General features: G+C 41.4%; 1 protein-coding gene across 7 annotated transcripts in view; it reads left to right on the top strand.

Moving 5' to 3' along the window:
- The window catches only part of dop1a (DOP1 leucine zipper like protein A), a 214119-nt gene that overhangs the window by 83495 nt on the left and 108809 nt on the right, over nucleotides 1–21815 (top strand). For 6 of the 7 annotated variants that reach the window (XM_063056554.1, XM_063056552.1, XM_063056549.1 and 3 more), the window contains 4 exons: nucleotides 1420–1539; nucleotides 4250–4361; nucleotides 13815–13844; nucleotides 21363–21593. In XM_063056554.1, the coding sequence (XP_062912624.1) occupies nucleotides 1420–1539; nucleotides 4250–4361; nucleotides 13815–13844; nucleotides 21363–21593 (493 nt within the window). The remainder of the gene's footprint in view (nucleotides 1–1419; nucleotides 1540–4249; nucleotides 4362–13814; nucleotides 13845–21362; nucleotides 21594–21815) is intronic. The other variant, XM_063056553.1, reaches the window with a different exon arrangement.

Genomic DNA, 21815 nt, shown 5'->3' with positions numbered 1-21815 from the left:
GAGATTTTTACTGTCTGTTCTTATCAAATTACGGTATTGCTTTGCACTGTTGTAACTATATGTTATAATTATGTGGTTTTATTAGTTTTTAAGTCGATTTGTCATGTGTTTTTGTGATATCATTCTGGAAAAACATTTTTATCATTTCTTAATGCATGCATTACTAAATGACAGTAAAAGGGGACTGTGTCCTCAATTATAATCATAATACTAATCATAATTATGTGGTTTTTGTCAGTTTTTTAAATCTTGGTCTGTCTTGTGTTTCTGTGATATCATACTGGAGGAACATTGTATCATTTCTTAATGCACGCATTACTAAATGACAATAAACGAGGACTGCGTGTCCTCATAATCTAATCTGGACCGTACCCTCCAAATATCCGGACCTTCCTCTTGTTTATTTTGCACTACTTTGCTTTCCATTTTTCTATTTTCTATTTATGATTTATAATTTAAATTTTTAATATTTACTATCGATTTGTAATCCAGAGAGTGGGAAGCGCAGAATCAAATATTGCTGTGATGATTGTACGTTCTAGTATGAATTGTTTGGCGACAATGAAGTATAAAGTATAATTTTAATTGGATAGCAAATGATGTATTCAAATGAAATACAGAACAAATTAGAACACTACCCATACACTACAGTACTATAAAACTGTTTCTAATAAAACTTAATTCCTAATCATTACCAACAGAGGAATTCATTGTATGCTGCCATGTTCTTTTGATTGACTATAAACGAATAAAATCAATGCAGCCACCAAGTGCAGATTATGGACCGCCTTCATACAATCATTTTGATTTTATCCTCTAAATCTTCATTTTCTTTGTGACATTCAAGATGTAAATAACTTAATTTTTTTAGTATATCCTTGAAGAAATTAAGTTGTTTCATTTTTACTACCTGACGTTCCTCGCATCTTCAAGCCTGAATGTTTGAAACTGCAGTGAAGTGAGTAAAACAGTTCTGAATTACTTATTTCTCACCAACCATCAGTGAAAAATATCACAGCTCTGTGAACAGAAAATCACATGCAACTGACTATTTAAAAATGTTGTTCTCTAAGTGTTGTGTCTAGCGGCCACGCAAATGCACACGACTGATGCTAGTTAGAAACTGTTCAACAACAGTGCCCTTTCTTAATTAAGTGGCACAGAGAAACAAAGAAAATCCTTGCTATTTTCTCAATTAGTTTTTGGTCTTTTAGAGTTGTCCCAAATAAGAGGCTGTCCCAATTAACCAGAATCCACGTATTATTATACAGTATGATCTGGTTGGTGTGAAATATTAGTTGCAGTTTGTTCATAGTTATATTCAGAAAATAAATCATTTGAATTATTTGTTTATACTTCAGTTGTACCATGTTTCTAAACTCAGAAGAACACTAATTATTATTTTTCCTTTTTTTTCAGCAAAATGAGAGAGAATAAGAAAACTTCAGAACTAATTAAAACAGCTAATCTTCTGTTTAATTCATTTGAACCATACTATATGTGGGACTATATAGCTCGTTGGTTTGAAGAATGTTGTAGGTAAGTCTTTTACTAACTGTATTGTAGTAATCATTCAACATGTAGAGCCAAGTTTCTCCAGAGTTGTATTTTTTAAAGATTTTGGGACAATTTTGTGGAAAGTTTCCAGAATTTTTATTTGCTGAATGGTTATTTAAATAAAGTATTACAAATGCTTGGATATATTCAAAATTTATTTGGAATTAAATTTTTGAGACTGATAATTATCTTCAATATGAAATATGTTAACTATTTCTCTCTCCCATGATCTTCTCTGACCTCCCATGAATTTCCAGCATTTGCTGTTTTATGCAATTGTTTTTGACATTTTTTCAAGTACTACTGGGTGCAGAAGTCATGTCATTTCCACAGAAGCATATTGTTTTTAAACACAAAAATGGTATGAGCCTATCTGTTAGATATTTTTTGTGTTCTAGCAATCAAGTGTGAAATAATACTTTATTAAACCTTGTTAAAAGGGAATAGTAAGTTAAGTTTTTTTTTAACCTAGCTATTTTTAACCTTCACGACAGAATAAAGGGAAAAGACAAGACAGGTGGTGGGGGTAACAATTTAAGAAATTGTTATTGAGCTGTAGTAAAACTGTGCTTTTATTAAGTTCACTAAAGTTGTATGTTTGTTCTATGATAGTTTAATAGGTTGTATCTCGCAGTGAGAATTGTGCCTTGTCCATTACAAAAGAAATCTGTATCTATTTAGGAAGCTTTTAACATAAAGCATTCCCGAGGCACAACACAGGAATGTTGTCCAAACAAAGCCATGTTTCAGAGGCATTTAGACAGATAATTAAGTATGCAGGTCAGAAAAGTAAAGTCAAATGGGATTAGTGTAGTTGAGCAAATAGGCCAGCATGGACAGGGTGGGCTGGAGAACCTGTTTCTGTGTTGTGCAGATTAGTGGCTCTAAAATGTGACACTGTGCCAACGAGATTTAATTGCCATGCATCAGTTTTAACAAGCAGTTTAGCAGTGGAAGAAGTAGGGGGATTTGGACATGGAATTGCTATCATTATGGCCTGAGCATTGTCAGTTTATCAAAATTTGTGTATTCAAGAGAATCAGTGTGATAGAAATCTCAGCACCTTATAATTAGGCAACTTTTAGGCATTGGGAAGGATAAAGTCAGAAGTTTTGGAATTGAGGTAGAGAGTTGACATGATCTGAAAACAAAGGTAGAAAATTAAAATCAAGGCTTGCTGTTCTAGGAATTAGCTTTGGGTAAAATAGAGGGTGAAATTTGAGGCATGGAATATAATTTAGAGATTGAAAATTAGGTCCAGTAAAGAACAATTTTGTATACATATGAAAGAAGCACATGAAGGAAAGAGTGTTTCTATTAGTATCTGGATTAAGATGGCGCTATCGAATGTGTGTGACAGCTTCCTGGTAGTCAAAAAGCTGAGAAGTCTGACTAAAAAAAAATCACTAGAAGTACCATTTCTGAGGTAGGAAAGGAAAGGTGCGTCGCATCTGGAGTTTCTCTGGTTAGTGGACGATTTCCCTCCACACCTCTCTGACGTAGTGGGGAATTGCGTACGAGGCAAGTTACAGCAGTGGTTTGCTATTGCCTTCTGCCGAGTGAGTTTCCAAAGAGATCACCAGCTCGTAACCCAGTACGGATGAAAAGCGTGCAGGGGAGCCGGCTGGATTCAAACTTGGGACCTTTCGTCCCGAAGTCGATGCTGATGCCACTATGCCACCAGCAAATTGTGTTAAATTATCGTTGCAAACAGTGAAGGGATGAGAGGTGGCAAGGCGGGGTTCGTGGGATGAATCAATGTAGATGGAGTCCTGATGCCTGTACGACTGGCCCAAGATTGAGGTTGGGTCACCCTGGGTGCTGTCAGGAGAAGTTCAGGCCCAGGCAGAGGAGTTTTGATTTCGATGCTCATACAACTGGCCAGGATGCGAGGTTGGATCGCTCTGGGCACGGAGCTGATTTGAAGAGTTTGAGAGCGGCTTCAGGCTGGGTGACGAAACCTGGGCCCAGAGTGAGTCACTGGGCAGCGTGGTCTCGGCCCAGGGCCTTTTGGAGCAGCGGTGCCTGGATCTTAGTGTGAGGTACGATCTGCTGTTCAGGCAATTTAAACGCTGGTCCAGACGGGAGGCAAGAACCGATTTGTTTACTCCTCTCTCTAGGGGGTGGAGCCTTTCACTGTTCCATTGTGGCTCAATCTAAACACCAACCCAGATAGACTGAAAAGACAAATGTCAGTTGGGCCGAAAGCCGATTTCGCTCTTTCTTCGTGATGGTCATCTCCATGGTGCTGAGGGCTATGAGGACTTCCCTGACTGCTGTGCTCCATGCCCACCAATATGATGAACTGATAAGAGAGGCTTTAGGCCTACCCTGAGTTGCTCCAGGGTTTGGATTTGAGGACGAATTTCTCGTTCGGAATATTGTTGTTCGCTTCAATTGTTTGCATGACTTGTATTTTTTTCTTTCTTTAGTGCATTGAGTGTTGGTCTTTTATTTTTTTATTTTTATTCTTTTTTTTCTTTAAATTGTGTTCTTTGAGTTTCCTGCTGTGACCAAACAAATCTCAAGGTTGTATAATTTATACATTCTTTGATAATAAATATATTTGAACTTGAACACTGCTGTCTACATAGAAATGCTTTAGTTAGATAATTTTTTTTAATGCATTGCAACCTACTACTGCTGCAAAACAAGTCAGTGATAATAAACGTGATTCTAATTCTCTCATCAGGAGAACACTGAATGCACGGTTGCAGGCTTCCTCTCAGGGAAAGGAAATGTCGGAGTACTCTCTGGGTGAATTCTGCCTCTTGGTAGACTTCCTCTTGGACATAGTATCACTGGTAAGGAGTTCGCCTAATTGGTTTCTGTCATTGTAAGCAGGAGAAGTAAAAACTATTGGAGATTACAAACAAAGTTAAGAATTTTAAGTGAATGCTGGGGAAAAAGTGATCACTGACTGGGATTTGCACTGAGCATTCTATTGTTATGCTTTAATAACACTGACAATTTAATAATTTAAGTCACATTGTACTCTTAAGCGGTGACATCAGCTGATGGAGTTGAAGTTTGAAGGAAAGTAGGCACATGAGTCATGTGCCAGTCAAAACTGCTCAGTTCAGGCTTCAATATGTTATGAGCCATAGTTTCACTAAGTTATGAACTGTAGGAGTGCAGGGACATTTTTAAAGAGAATAGGTAGCATATGTTGCAAACTGCTACAATCTGTAAGTTTGTAATTGTAGAGAATGGGGTTGGAAGAAGTGAAAGCGGTTAGCTGTAACTGTAGAGAAAGAGATTAGATGAAGTATCGGAGGAACAAAATGCTGCTTGCGTTTTGACAACCTTACAAAACATTAACTTTTCAAGTGACTTAATAACTTGCCCATAGAAAAGTGTGCTGTACTTCAAATATAAACATTTGGCAAACTGTTGTGATATTCCAAATGGCTGCGTGTAATCTGGGTGCTTTTTCACAGTACCAGGAGGCCCCTTTATTTAGATAGGTTTCTGGTGTAGAATCTGAACTGCAGTCAACAAGTGATATGACGTATTGTGTTAGTTGGGACTCTTGGAGTGGTTCAGACTTTGCAATCCACTCTAAGTATTAATGGAAATCATCACTCTTAACTTTGTGGACAATATTTTCTAAAATAAATGAGTTATGAATGCATTATACTTTCTTTGGACATCTACAATAATCCTTTACTAGGGTGTCTTAATAGTGTCAGATTTTATAATCGAAGTATCTTTTTAAGAAGTAGCATTTACTTTATATTCAATAGTATGTATTTTATGTACCATCGTCTAGTCGTAGTTTTGTGCTTCTTGTACACGAATCGTGATAATCATCAACCTTAAGTTCAAGATGCAATATATTCTGAACCATAGTCTCACTAAGTTATGAACTGATTGACAAGCATCTTTAGAGCTCTTGATCAATGCCATTCTTCAATACAAGAGCCTTGCATTGACTCTTCAGTGGAATGGTACCCAGTTTCTACCAGTTTTGGCTGGACGAGAACATTTAGCCTGTATTCCTTGAAAATTTGAATGCGCTCTGCAACACTGACAGTTGTAGTAGTTTGTTTGAACATTGAACATCAATAAGATCATTGGACTCTTGCAATCAATGAAACTCCTCACGAGATTTGGCACTACAATCGTTGGATCCCCACCCAAAATGTCCACTGTTCCTCTGCTTTCACAGATGCTGCCTGAGCTGTCAATTTCCTCCAGCACATTTGTTCTCCAGCATCTGCTGTCTCTTGTGTCTCGATCGTAACAATGAAATCTTTATGAAAACCACTCTGGGAGCTGCAGCAAATAATTCTTCCTGTGTCAATTCAACTATCGCACGTGACTTAACTGAAGCCACTTTCCAGAGATTGTAGTACAAGTAATGTTTCCCCCTGTATAGAGTTTCCCCTGGTTTTCTGGGCATCTTACATCCATCCAATTGTTTTTGAAATATACTTACTCTTGTTAGAAAGGTGCTAGCTAGCCATCTTGCACACAATAAGCTCCTACCATGTGATATTGACCAGAGATTCTGCTGTTTAATGATGTTGGCTCAGGAATAAATATTGCTCAGGTGACCGAGCAAGTTGTCCCCAATCCAGTAAAAATCTGATAATCTGTCACTCTTGGTACATGCTGAGCTGGCAGATTTTCCTGACCAAAGGATGTCACTCCTGTTCATATGCAAACACACTTAATTTCATCTTCCACTGAACTCTGTGAACTTAAAGGGAGTGGGGAAAAACATAAGCTCCTTGGATTCTGTCTCTAGCCACAAACCTACCCACATTGCTGACCCTAACCCCAGCACCTGCCACACAGCCATCCCACAGTGTGGCCCCACTCACTTTCTCTGGACTTGCCCAGTCCTTTAGTCTGGCTGCAGACCCCAATGTACATGGAACCTCTTGATCACACTGTCAACTAATTAGTCACCCATGAGTCTGAACCTTCAGGATTTCTGGGCATTCAATTGTGGATTGCTGGAGCTTTACTGGATTTAATAAACTTTTGTTCCCTGAATAACAAAGCAAAACATCGTTTTTCTCCCTCTAGATAAAATATCATCTTCCACCTTTCATCTCAGTTCCCCGGTTAACACGATTTACATAGAACAATCCAGCACATTACGGCCCTTTAGACACGATGTTGTACTAACCTTTTAACCTAATCCAAGATCAATCTAATCCTTCCCTCCTGCATAGCCCTTCATTTTTCTTTCATTCCATCTGTCTGGCTAAGAGTTTCTTAGAAGTCCCTAATATACCTGCCTCTACCACTACCCCAGGGAGCGCATTTCACGCACCTGTGTTTAAAACCCTACCTCTGACATCCTCCCCTTATACTTTCCTCCAGTCACCTTAAAATGCCCCCTCATAATAGCCATTTCAATCCTGGGATAATGACACTGGTTGTCTATCTATGTTTCTTGTCATCTTGTATACCTCTATCAAGTTACTTCTCCTCCTCTTTCACTCCAACAGAAAAGGCCTAGCTCACTCAATTTATTCTGCAAATCATGCTCTCTAATCCTGGCAGCATCTTTGTAAATCTTCTCTGCACCCTCTTTAAAACTTCCATATCCTTTCTATAATGAGGTGACCAGAACTGAACACAGTATTCCAAATTTGGTCTAACCAGAGTTTTTTAGAGCTGCAATTGTTCTTGAACTCAATCTCTGACTAATGAAGACCAACATACTATTCGCCTCCTTAACCACCCTGTCAACTTGCATAACAACTTTGAAGGATTTATGGACATGGACCCCCAAGGCCCCTCCCTTCCTGCACATTGCTAAGAATCCTGCCTTTAACCTGCCATTCTGCCTTCATATCTGACCTCATGGAACTGTTATTCACACAGCAAAACTCCAAAAGTGAGAGAGTCCAGGAGAGTCTCACTCTTCTGGCGTGATTCTTTATACTTCTTCAACACTGGGATATCAATGATCAGTTCCTAATGCTCTAATCACAAAGCCTAGTTATGCAACCACTGATGCCAGGCAGACATTCTCTGAAGAGTATTGATAATGGCTGTGGCCACCTGTCTTGTAAAGACACTGCCCAGAAGAAGGTAATCGCAGACCTCCTCTATAGAAGAATTTGCCAAGAACAATCATGGTCGTAAGACCACGATCACCAAGTCATATGACACGGCACATAATGGTAATGATAAATCGCCTACTTCAACATTTCGTAAGTAGTTAGTTAAATTTATAGAGTTACATATTTACAATGGTAGCATATCCTAATTAGCAGAATTCATTTGAATATTCAAGACTGGTGTCTGTTCCAAAAGCATCTGAGTACAAACTGCAGACACCCAAACTGTATCCCTTCTTGTTAGTGTGAAGGATGGCTTCATGAATATACAGTTAACCAGAAGGGTAAGTGACAAAGCAGATCTGTCCTGAGCTCTGCATTAAGTGGCAGAACTACATCTTTAACAATGTGCTTACAGCAGGAACATTCATCAGTTTTCCCCAATGTAGTTTCAGTGGGACAGAATCAGAATGTACCACCCCAATCATTGGTTTTACTAACCACAAAGTATCAGATGGAAGTTAAAATCTGTGCAGGTTTTATTTCCTGAAGACGTATTCATTCTAGTTAATCCATTATTATGTTATCCATTATGTCATAATTCCAGAATGATCCTTAGGTCCCTCTGTTCCTCTGCCTTGCTTTAATCCTGCCATTAACCTCATACTTTGCCTTCAAGTTTGACTTTCCCAAGTGTATCACTTCACTTTTTTCCGGACTGAACTCCATCTGCTACTCCTCTGCCCAGATCTGCATCCTATCAAAGTGCTATTGTAATCTACAACAACCTTTTACACTATCCAGAACACCACCAATCTTTGTGTTATCCGCAAACTTACTAACCCACCCTTCCACTTCCTTGTCCAAGTCATTTATAAATATCACAGAGCAAAGGTCCCTGTGCAGTACCACTGGTTATTGACCTCCAGGCAGAATATATGCCAACTACCACTGCCCTCTGCCTTCTGTGGGCGAGCCATGCAGCCAAGTTTCTCTGGATCTCTGATGCTTTGAATGAGCCTACCATGGGGAACCTCATCAAACACCTTATCTATAATCACCACATCTACCTTTATCATTTCCTTGAAGAATTCATTCAAGGCTTCTGAGGAATGATCTATCTCTCACAAATTCATGCTGACTATCCCTAATCAGAATATGCTTCTCCAAATACTTGTAAGTCCTGAATCTAAGAATCCTGTCCAATAGTTTGCCCGCCACTGAAGTAAGACTTACTTGTCTATAATCCCAGGGTTATCCCCATTACCTTTCTTAAACAAATTAATACCATTTGCTACCCTCCAATCTTCTGGTAATACTCCTGTGGCCAGTGAGGATGCAAAAATCATTGCCAAAGGTTCAGTAGTCTCTTTCCCTGTTTCCTTTAGTAAACTGGGGTAAATCTTGTCCATGTTTGGGAACTTATCTACTTTAACGTGTTTCAAAAGTTCAGCACATCCTCTTTCTTAACGTTGACAAGTTCCAGCATATTAGCCTATTCTACACAGTCCTCACATTTGTGAAGGACCCCCTCCCTGGTGAATACTAAAGCTTAGTGTTCATTAAAGACCTCTCCTATATCCTGCAGGCACATGTTTCCCTGATTGGTCCTACCCTCACTCTAGTCATCTTCCTGTACTTCACGCATGTGTAGAATGCCTTGGGTTTTCCTTAATCTTCCTGGTCAAGGCCTTCTCATGTCCCCTTCTAACTCCCCCAAGTCCCTTCTTAAGCTTCTTCCTGGTTACCTTTTTACTCTCAAGAGCTCTTCTGATCTTTGCTTCATAAACCTTTGATATGATCCCTTCTTCCTCTTTACGAGATGTTTCACATCTCTTGTGAACTATGGTTCCTTCACCCTACCATCCTTTCTCTGTCTCAATGGGACAAACCTATTCAGAACCCCAAACAACCTCCATATTTATGTTGTGCATTTCCCTAACAACATCTGTTCCCAAGTTCCTGCCCAGTTCATCATAATTACCCCTCCCTCGATTAAATAAGTTTATGTACTCTCTGCTCTTATCCCTGCCCAAGACTATGATAAAGGTCAGGGAGTTGTGTCACTGTCTCTGAAATACTCACTCACTGAGAGGTCTGACATCTGACCAGGTTCATTGCCTTGTACCAGATCCAGTAAGGCCTCGCTTCTAGTCGGCCTGCCTACATATTGTGTCAGGAATCCTTCCTGGACACACCTAACAAATTCTATCCCATCCAGAACTTTTGCACCAAGCAGGTACCAATCAATGTTAGAGAAGTTGAAATCATCCGTTACAACAACCCTGTTATTTTTGCACCTTTCCGAAATCTGCCTCCCGATCTGTTCCTCGGTGTCTCTGTTGCTATGTGGGTGGGGGTCTATAGAATACTCCCAAAACAGTGATTGCTCCATTCCTGTTTGGGACTTCCACCCACACTGACTCGGTAGATAATCCCTCCACAATGCCCTCCCTCTCTGCAACTGTGGTGCTATCCTGTACTAGCAATGCCACTCCTCCACCTCTTTTACCTCCCTCCTTGTCCCTTTTGAAACATCTCAACCTTGGAACTAACTGTTCCCTCCTCTGACCCATCACACTGGTTCCCATCCTTCTGCCAATCTAGTTTAAATGGTCCTCAACAGTTCTGGCAGATCTGCTCACAAGGGTATTGATCCCACTCAAGTTCAGGTGTAACCTGCCCTTTTCGTAGAGTTCCTATCTTCCCCAGAAGAGATCCCATGATCTACATATTTCAAATCTTGCACTTTGCACCAGTTCTTAAGCCACACATTCACATCCTATTCTTCCCTTCACTGGCATGAGGCACGGACACAATCCAGAAAATTGTAAATATGTATAAAGATAATTGGACCATTTATGATGCTGTTTCTCGGTTAAGATGAGGAAAGGACATCATTACTGCTTCCTCTAACGAGCAGCAAAACAATATCTTTGCATGTCTCTGATTATTCCTGGGATAGATGATTTGGTGTGCCAGAGTTGGGGTGGCGGGGTGCATAGGTGGAGGGAAGGAATTCCGTTAGGGCTCCGCAGCACAGTCTTCTTCCAGAACTCTGCCAGCCTGATTGGCACCCATTTGGGCAAGGCCACTGGGAGCCTGCACTTAGATTTGTGCATGTCTTCTGAAGACTTTGTCGATCCCAGGGTGCTGGACTAATGGTAGGTTGGGAAGTAGGGAAACTTCAAAGCTTGATAGGAAGTGCCTCTGTTTCTTTGTTCATAAGGAGTGCTGTAAAAGTGCCTTTCCCATGATGTACTTATCTTTCTTTAATCAGCCTCTGAGACTCAAGTGGACATGAAACTGCTAGAAATAATAGGTCAGGCAGCACTTATTGATGGTGTTTCAGATCAAAGAGAACCAGAAAAGAGAGGAAATCAGGCGATATCTCTTCAAGATATTTAGAAAGGATATACTGATATTGGAGAGGATTCAGAGAAGATTCGCGAGAATGATTCCAGGAATGAAAGGGTTACCGTATGAGGAACGTTTAGCAGCTCTTGGTCTGTATTCCCTGGAGTTCAGGAGAATGAGGGGGATCTCACAGAAACATTCCGAATGTTAAAAGGCCTGAACTGATTAGATATGGCAAAGTTATGTCCCGTGGTAGGGGATTCTAGGACAAGAGGGCATGACTTCAGCATTGAAGGACCTCAATTTAGAACAGAGAAGGGGAGAAATTACTTTAGTCAGAGGATGGTAAGTCTGTGGAATTTGTTGCCGCGAACGGATGTGGAGGCCAAGCCACTGGGTGTATTTAAGGCAGAGATAGAAAGGTTCTTGATTAGCCGGTGCATCAAAGGGTATGGGGTGAAAGCAGGGGAGTGGGGATGACTGGAAGAATTGGATCAGCCCATGATTGAATGGCAGAGCAGATTTGATGGACCAAATGGCCTACTTCTGCTCCTCTATCTTATGGTCTTGTCTTAAGAAGGAAAAACTAATTTAACATTACAGATTGATGAACTTAAATCAATACTGACCAGTTCTGACATACAAACAGGAATGGCTGGTTATCCAAAATGTGACTATTAAGTCCCAAGGGGTGCATCATACCCAGACAGAAGATAAAGAACTGTTTCTCAAGGTTGTTTGGCTTCAGTGGATGTCAGTGACGTGGAAGTCAGAATGTGTGTGAAGAATTAAAGTAGATCTTATTTTCCCACTCATTTCTTGTCATAGGTGAGGGTCACCCTTGTGAACTGCTCGGAAGTGTTCTGCAGAGTGGTCGTCTAGTCTGCATTTGGTCTGACCAATGTGAAGGATGCCACACTGTGAACACTGAACGTGCACAAGAAGCACATGTGCAACCTTGGTCAGACGTACAGCTTTGTTCCGATATCTAAGTGGTAATGGAGCATAGATAGTAGTAATGCTTCAATATTCATCAGCTTCTCGATGACCACGACATTCACGTGTGGAAGCTCTGAGCCTACGTTTCTCTTGATGCTGTTCCTACAAAGCAACAGCATTTGAGTACTTTCGATACATTTACAAAGCAATATGATTTGCAATTTCACCATTGTGATTTTCAGCTTTTATTTTTCAAATCGTAGGCAAATATGATAATTGCCACTGTTGTATTTGGGGAGGAAAATATTTGTTTTACTTTCCAGGATGAGTATACAGATTATATTTCCTAATATGTGTATAGGGTGGCGGGATGGAGATGCGTCTCTACCAAAGGAGGTATGAGGCACTCGGTCCCTCCGCTAGCCTGCAGGTCACCCTTGGGCAAAGTATGGCACCTGCTTAGCCCCCCGATCAGGGTCATGTGAAGCCATGGGAGCTGGTGGTGGATGGTAGTATGAGCAGTGATGCATATCACAAGTCCTGATTATGCAACCAGTGACGCCAGGCAGACAATCTCTGAAGAGTATTGATAATGACTGGGGTCACCTGTCTTGAGTGAACTCAGCCTTTTCTCCTTGGAGTGACGGAGGATGAGAGGTGACCTGATAGAGTTGTATAAGATAATGAGAGGCATTGATTGTGTGGATAGTCAGAGGCTTTTCCCAGGGCTGAAATGGTTGCCACAAGAGGATATAGATTTAAGGTGCTGGGGAGTAGGTACAGAGGAGATGACGGGTAAGTTTTTTACTCAGAGTGGTGAGTGCATGGAATGGGCCGCCGGCAATGGTGGTGGAGGCGGATACCGTAGGGTCTTTTAAGGGACTTTTGGATGGGTACATGGAGCTTAGAAAAATAGAGGGCTATGGATTAGTCTACTAATTTCTAAGGTAGGGACATGTTTGGCAAAACTTTGTGGGTTGAAGGGCCTGTATTGTGCTGTAGGTTTTCTATGTTTCTATGTATGTTTATAAGGACGCAGCCCAGAAGAAGGCAATGGTAAACCACTAATGTAGAAACATTTACCAAAAACAATCATGGTCAAAGAACATGATCGCCCACGTCATACGACACAGCACATGATAATGGTGATGATGAATATGTGTATAGTTCAGCCATTATATGCCAAGTTCCATCATTAATTATAGCTATTTTTAAATATGCAATCCATCTTGGAACTTCTGATTTTTTTTTGTTAGATCCAAGTTCTATCAAGTTAATCTTTATTGCGGCTATATTTTGAAAGTACTGTACAAAGCTGTTCTATCAAAGGTATATGCACGGTGAAAGTGGAAAAACTGGTATGGCTTCTGTGCTCTCTTTATCTTGAGTTCATTCACTTCTTTACCCTCGTGTGAAGGCACCCTCTGCTTGTTGGACTGTGGCTTGAGTGTTTCCGTGATAATTGCTGTCCTATCAAGGATAATTTTCCATTACTTGGCAGGCATATTGTTAAATGACCAACGTCCATAATTGTTGGAGGATTTTGTCCCTAGCTGATTGGGAGCTGTGGCAACTATATGTAGCTTGCAAAAGTATATCAAAGGGTGTGTCACATGAATGTGATTTTATTAATTAAATTTGTCAAGTGTTCTGTTTTCTAAGACCTCTTATTTGGTGTGTCAGGATATATTGCTCATCTTGATCTTTAATTTGAAATTAGTAAGTACTGAATCTGTTTAAAATTGAACAAGGATGAACATAGTTATGAGATGTTGAAGGCAACTGAAAATGGCAAAATGCTGAGATAGAGGGGGAAAGAGTGAAAAAGTATAAACTGCAAGTGTTCTTCAGGAATGCTGCAGTAATTTCATGCTGTCCTCTTTGGTGTGACAACTATGCTTTTTTGATAAACCTATGCTTTCTTCTTTTTTTTTAAAGCCTACTCGAAGTATGAGAGTACTATGTCAGGTATGGGACTCACACCCTTGTCTCACTTCATCTAATCTTTCTGCATCCTCCCTCATCAGTTCCACAGTCTTATCATTGCATGCAGTTCTGAAGTGGGTTTCAGCAGCCAACTTGTATAAAATATTTTTATTCATGCCATGTTTTCTGGCTCAATAATTCTAATAACTTGCATTAATGTTGTGCTGTTTGTTTAGCAAAGTAGCCCAAAGCATCTAACAAAAAATCTTAATCAATGAAAGCGCCTTTTGGTACTCATTCATAGAAGGAGATATTAAACAGTTGCAATTTTTAAAGGAGGAAGTAGGAGTAGAAAGACTTATGAAGGGGACATCAGAGCTTATAGACAATAGGACTGAAAGCACTACTGCCTGTGTGGAACTGCTAAAACTGAACAGGCATGAGACACCACCATTGGAGGGGTGCTGGCTTCTGACAGTGTTGGAGACTAAAGCAAGAATGAACAATGTAAAGCAGGCAGTATTGGACTGGGTTCCACTGCATGCAGGCAGGCACTGGCATGATGTGTGAGTTTACAAAAATATAGTAGAGCTTCGAGCATCACTTTATGTCTGATGAAAATGGAAAGGCAGCCAGGTAGGCTTTCAGATGGTTGGGTCCAGAGGTAACAAAGGTTTCAGCAGAAATTCTGCTCAAGCATAATCTGAGTTGGATGATCCTTTAGAGATGTAGCCGGTCTTGGAGATGGAGAAGATCATGGTTGCTGGCTCATCTCTGAGCCAAATGCATATGAACATTGTGCACAGTCTTGAATCGCCTTTAGAGGCTAGATGTGCACAGGGAACAGAATTTGCGCCTGCTACGATAAAGTTTTGGCTTCATATTTTTCTCTGTGAATTTTTAAATTGAAGGTTATTTCTCCTCTGTTGTTGGATAGTTACATCACATCAGATCAGTCTCTGCACGGTGATAAAATAGAAACAGAAACTTGGGGGAAAATAGAAGCAGGGGTAGCCCATTTGGCCCTTCAAGTTAGTGCTGTCTTTCATTGTGATTGATCATCCAAATTCAACACCCTTTGCTAGCTTTCTCCCCAATATCCGTTGATCCTACTACCCCTTGGGAAAATATCCAGTGTGAATGATTTGACTTCAGCTGGTTCCATTGGTAGAGAATTCCACAGATTCACCACTCTATCACCTCAATCTTAAATGAGATAATTTATGCTTAAACTGTGCTTCGGACCCCTGAGCATCAAGAACATCCTTCCTGCTCCGAATCTGTCCAATACTGTTAGAACCTCACAGGTGCTATGAGATTCCCTCTTATTCTTTCATACTCTCTGCAGCTTAATTGACCCAGCTTTCCTTCGTACAGTCCTGGCACTCCAGAGATCAGTCTGTGAATCTTTATTGAACTCTCTGCATGGCAGGAGCATCCTTCCTCAGGTAAGGAGACCAAAACTGCACACACGACTCCAGTAACACACATGTTACTGGAGGAACTCAGTAAGTCAGGCAGTATCTATGGAGGGGATAAACTGTCAACATCTCAGGCTGAGGCCTTTTGTCAGGATAGTTCAAGGTGTGATCTCACCAAGGCTCTGTACAATTGCAGCGTAAGATGCCTACTCCTTCACTCAGATCCTGTCACTATGAAGGCTAGCATAAATTTGCCTCTTAATCATCTGCTGTATCTACATGCTTCAGCAACTGGTGAACAGGTGCACCTGGTTCTTGCTATACCTCCCTGTGATCACCATTCAGACAATCTGTCATCATCTTGTGCCACCATAGTGGATAACCTCACGTTTATTCACATAATCTGCACCAACCATGTATCCACACACACCCTCAGTCTGTCCAAACCCACCTGTGGCTTCTCTGCGTTCTGCCTCCCATTGATGCATCGTTTTGTGTGGAAGCAGATGTTTTCTTCAACTGACTTCAAGAGAATTACATAATTGAGAAATGGAAGATGGCAATGGATAGATTTTCAGGGGTAGCCTGGAAGGTATACTGCAGAATTTGGAAAAAGAAAGCTCTGGCAGTTGATGGATTTGATAGATAGAGGGGTATTATGGCAGTTCATTCAGAATAGTGGAGGAGAGCCACTGGATAAGGGTTGCGTAGATTTGGTGGAAGTCTGTAGACAAAAACGATGAGATTGCATGGTTCTTATGGCCACTGTGATGTAGAATGTTACTTATGACTTTGATCAGAATTATTTATTGCTGTTTCAGGTAGCCTGTTGCAGGGTTATAACGGCCAGTTTCTGCTTCAGATTGTAAATTAGAAATTAGTTTGATATAGATCAGTAAAAATATTGCATTGGAGTTGCAATAAAACGTAATCTCCGTTTAAAGTTTTGAAAAGTAAGGAAGTCTGTGAAATGCGGAAAATCCTCTGGAATCAGAATCCCTGGTAACATTGAATATTTATTGTGTAACATTCAGAACATATGTTTATTGTTGCTGATATTGTCCATAAGACAAAGTAGACTGACTTTATATAGTTTCAGGAACTATCTCAACCTTTGGGAAAACTTTGTATCTACATCTGTCTGTTGATTTTAACACTTTCTGCTTGCTGAGCCATTTTTGCAGATTGAGAATTGCCATCCATGAGATAATGTTTGTGAGGAATGTGATGTTACATAACAGCTTTGCTTTCTGTATCATCTTCTTTTGCTCCCAGCTTTCATAATGTGCAAAGCACGATGGAACCACACCCTGACAAATCACTCCCAGATAAACTACTCTGGAATTAATTTGCATCTTAATTTTAACTCATTCAATTCATAATACTTTGTTTATACAACAGTTAGTGGCTTGGTGTTACCACTACTGACCAAGTCCTAAAGGACAGGTGTCAAACTGGCAGATAGTGAGGTAATAGAAAACATAGAAAATAGGTGCAGGAGTAGGCCATTCGGCCCTTCGAGCCTGCACCGCCATTCAGTATAAACACTATGAGGAATAAACCAACATATCTCAGTCTTTCCAATCAATCTCTCTGTCCATGGTAGAATTGACTATCTCAACAATCCTTATGGGGACCAAGTTCTGAGAGACCATTCTCAATTGAGACACAACAGTCATGCAAAATGATTTGTGTGCTACAGGTGTGACATCTCAAAACTACGCAGCAACACAATATGTAACCACATGGCCAAGCATAGCCTTCACTCTACTGTTACAGTCAAGCTTGGTTCAGTCCGTGCAGGGTAATAGCTCAGGAGCTGCAGCAGGTGTACTTCACCAGTGACCAATTTTCCTTCATAAGGTCATAAGTTGGGATGTTCGCAGTTGTTGCAGAATGTTCATTTTAAAGTGAAGCAGCCTGTGGCAAGACCTGGACAACAATCAGACAACGTCTGATTATTGACAAGTAACATACGCAACACAAGAGTGCGTGCCAATCAATGGCCATCTCTAATAAGGAGTGTCTTACCACCCACCTTGCTATTCAGTGGCATTGCCGTTGTCAAGTCCTCCACCATCAGCATACTGACAATCTCCATTGACCAGAAATTGGCAAAACCCTTGTCAACATTGATGTACAGAGGTATCTTGGAGTCAAAGTCAATAGCTCCCTGAAACAAGTCGGTAGGGTGGTAAAGGAGTTGTATGGCTTGCTTGCCTTTATTAATCACAACACTAAATTCAGGGGTCAGAAAGTTATTTTGTGGCTTCATAAAACTCAGGTTAGGCTGCATCTGTAGTATTAACACCATTAGAGATTCTGCAGATGCTTGGGGTCTTGAGTAGCACATAAAAATGATGGAGGAACTCAGCAGGTCAGGTAGCATCTGTGGAGAGGAATATGCAGTCGATGTTTTGGCTGATACCCTTCATCAAGATGGGAAAGGAAGGCTAAGAAGCTAGAATAAAAAGGGGACGGGAAAGAGTACAAGCTGGCAGGTGATAGGTGAGATCAAGTGAGGGGTAGGTGGGTGGATTGGGGGGTAAGGGATAAAGTGAGAAGCTGGGAGGTGATAGGTGGAAAAGGTAAAGGACTGAAGAAGAAGGAATCTAACAGGAGAGGACAGTGGCCCGTGGAAGAAAGGGAAGGAGGAGGGGCATTAGAGGGAGGTGATAGACATGTGAAGAGAAGAGAAAGGGTAAGAATGGGGATAAAAGTGAAAAAAGGAGGGGGAGAAATTACTGGAAGTTAGAGAAGTATATCTATTGGAGTCATCTACTGTATCCAGCACTCCCAGTGGAACCTCCTCTACATTGGTGAGACCCAATATAGTTTGTGGAACTGCTCCATTCAGTACCTTTACCCCATCTATCACTAAAAGGGGATATCCTGGAGGCCACCCATTTTGATTCGACTTCCCATTCCCATTCTGATATGTCAGTTCATACCTTCTGTACAACCACAATAAGGCCACTCTCAGGTTGGAGGAGCAGCACCTCATTCCAACTGGATAGTCTCCAACCTGATGACATGAACATCAATTTAGATTATGAGAACACTCAGTCCTCTTTTATTGTCATTTAGAAATGCAAACATGCATTAAGAAATGATACAATGTTCCGGCGTGATATCACAGAAAACAAGACAGACCAAAGACTAACACTGACAAAACCACATAATTATACCATATAGTTATGGCAGTGCAAAGCAATACCATAATTTGATGAAGAACTGTCCAGAGACACAGTAAAAAAAAAGTCTCAAAGTCCCCGAATCGATCGACTCCCAAGTGCCCGATAGTGGCGACAAAAGGGAGAAACTCCCTGCCATAAACCTCCAGTCACTGTCAACTTGCCGATAACTTGGAAACAGCCGACCCTGAGTCCATCCATCCGAAAACTCCGAGCTTCCGAGCAGCCTCTCCGATACAACCTCCTGAGCACCATCCTCTGCCGAGCGCCTTTGACCTCTCCCCGGCCGCTGAAACACGCAAAGCCAAGGATTTCGGGGCCTTCAGCTCCAGAGATTCCGGTTAGAACACAGTAGCAGCGGTAGCAAAGCCGACATTTCAGAAGTTTTCCAGATGTCCCTCTATGCACTCACTTCTGTCTCCATCAAATCAGGAGTTGTGCATGGTCCCCTACTTGACAGATAATAGATATTCATCACCGGAGAGGGCACGCGCGCTGTCATCGCGCCGCCATCTTCTCCTGATTTCTCTAACTTCCGGTAATTTTCCCCTTCCCCCTTCTCTCTTTTTCCATTCTCCAGTCGGTTTCCCTCACATCCCTTTTCTCCTCCTCACCTGCCTATCATCTCCTTTGAGTGCCCCTCCCCTTTCCCTTTCTCCCATAGTCTACTGTCCTCCCCATTAGATTCCTCCTCCTTCAGCCCTTTATCTCTTCCACTTGTCACCTTCCAGCTTCTTAATTCATCCCCTGTCCTCCACCCTCCCACTCATCTTCTCCCTTCACCTGGTTTCACCTATCAACTGCCAGCTTTTACTCCTTCCCCTCCCTCACCTTCTTATACTGTCCTCTGCCCCTTTGCTTTCCAGTCCTGACTAAGGGTTTCATCACGAAAGAGCGACTGTTTATTCCCCTTCACAGGTGCTGCCTGACTTGCTGAGTTCTTCTGGAGTGTTGTATTTCATTTTGGTCAGCACACCATAGGAAGGATGTTGGGGCTTTGGAGAGGGTACAGAAGAGATTTACCAGGGTGCTGCCTGGATTAGAGAGCATGTGCTATGAGGGGAAAATGGTTTTTTCCCCCCCTCTGGAGCAGAGGAAGCTAAAGAGAGATGTGATAGAGGTCTACAAAGTTATGGGACACATAAGAGGATTCAGCTGGTATCTTTTTCCCAGGGTTGAAATGTCTAACACTAAAGGATGAGATGAGAGGGGTGTAACCTCAATGGAGAAGTATGGGCCATTTTTTTTTACACAGAGAATGTGTGTGCCTGGAATGCATTGTAAAGGATTATATTGGAGGCAGTAACAATAGATACTTTTAGATTGGTATATGAATGTGCAAAAAATGGAGGGATATGGACTGTGTGCAGGCAGAGAGGATTAGGTGCTATTATTTTAACTGATTTGGTGAATGGAGCAGCCAGACTAATACAGTGGCTATAAGGGTGGATCAGGGGCTGGATATCCCGAAGGAAATAACTCCCCTCCGGGCACCCTAAATCATTTCCACCAACAGCATGGTACGTGTCGGGGTCTAATGGACTGGGTAACTGCAGCTCCAACAACATTGGAGAAGCTCAATAGAGTAGCAACGTACCGCTGCCACAGGACAACAAATTTCACAATGTATGCCAGTGATATCAAACCTGACTCTGATTCTGACTCACTTGTTTGATACACAATCAACACCCTGAATATTCTTTCTCTCCACAAAGTGCCTGCAGTGTGTACTATCAATTAAATGCACTGTAGTTCCTCATCCAGGCTACCCGCAAACCCCTTGGGCAGCGGGTGTCTGTCAATTCCACAAAAAGTCACACACTCTCCTGACTTGGAAATATTTCACTGACTCTTCATGTGGCTAGGTCTGAATCCTGGAACTCCATGCCCAATTGTGTTAAAAGGAGGACTGAAGTGATTTGGGAATGTGGCTGCAGGACAGGTGGGATTGAGCAATAAAGGAAGGCTTTGTCTGACCAATGAAATAATCAAAATATCTTTTGAAACCCCTGTTTTCTGTTGTAACTGGCTGTTAATAAAGCTAGGGAGGTTTTGCTTGGTTAATTGTACTCGTCTAAAGCTTGAAATCTTGATAGTGTTTTATTTGAATGAGTTTCAGCCACACTTCCAGGAGAATATACTTGTGCTTGTTATCATTCACCTCAGTTCCATGAGTGTTTATGGACAATGCTTTGAAGTACTACTTCTGTTTGCAAGGTTGATTGGAAACTATTTGGTTGTCAAGATTTGACTTGTGTTTGTTTCTCTATTTATCTTAAGTTACAGCACAGACCCTTCTGACCCAAAGAGTTGCATCACCCAGCAAGTTAACCCACCTATTTAGCCCTAGTCTAATCACAGGAGAATTTACAATGACCAAACAACCCACTAACCAGTACATCTGTGGAATGTGGGAGGAAAGTGGAGCACCCAAAGGAACCTCGTGTGGTTACAGGGGAACATACAGACAGTGCCAGAATTGAACTCTGAAGTGAGACGCCCTGAGCTATAATAACATCACGCTAAATCGCTATGCTACCATGGTGCACAACCCTAACCCCTTATGGCTCCATCACTAATCTGTTAAGAAACCCTTACCTATCCCGCTGACTTGTCTCGGATAAAGCACAAAGAGCACTTCTCTTCCTACTCATCTCCTGTCTTGAAAGAATGCTGACTGGGCAATTCTGGAGATGTTTGTATCTTCTGAATTCCTGCTGGGAAAATAAATTCATACTGAAAATTGGGTTTCTGGATTATTCAGCTTTATTGAGTTCAGTGTATAACTTGTTGGCTGTATTTGCTAATTATATTTCATGTTGAAGGGGAAAATTGCAATTCCTATTTTAAACTGCAAGCCCTTGATTCAGCAGTCTGCTTCTGCTTTGTATATATGGCCAGCTTGTTTGTAAACAACAGACTGAAGGTGTCTTTTTGATCCATAGGAGACGTACATTGAGATTCAAACAGAACACTTGCCCCAGCTGTTGGTGCGGATGGTCTCAGCTCTGACCAGCCACCTGCAGGCATTATGCCTCTCGGAACTCACTGACTGCCTGAAGCTGTGCTCAAAGATACTGAGCAAAGTACAGCCACCCTTGCTGTCACCTGGGGCAGAGTGTAGACTCTATTTCCCAGGACACTCCAGCTTTACGCAAAAGAAGGAAGAGAAAAAGGTAAACTCTATTGTATTTTTATAGAGTGTTTCTTTGTCAGATAAGAACATAAGATACAGAGGCAGAAGTAGGCCATTTGGCACATTGAGTCTGTACCGCCATTTCATCAGGAGTGATCCATTTCTCTCTCAGCCCCACTCTCCTCCTGCCTTCTCCCATAACCTTTCATGCCTTGACTAAACAAAAACTGTGAACCTCTGCCTTAAATATACCCAATGTCTT

Source organism: Mobula hypostoma, chromosome 8, assembly GCF_963921235.1.
Source record: "Mobula hypostoma chromosome 8, sMobHyp1.1, whole genome shotgun sequence".
Lineage (NCBI taxonomy): Eukaryota > Metazoa > Chordata > Chondrichthyes > Myliobatiformes > Myliobatidae > Mobula > Mobula hypostoma.
The sequence above is the reverse complement of the archived record's forward strand: the minus strand, read 5'-3'. Positions and strand labels throughout refer to the sequence as shown.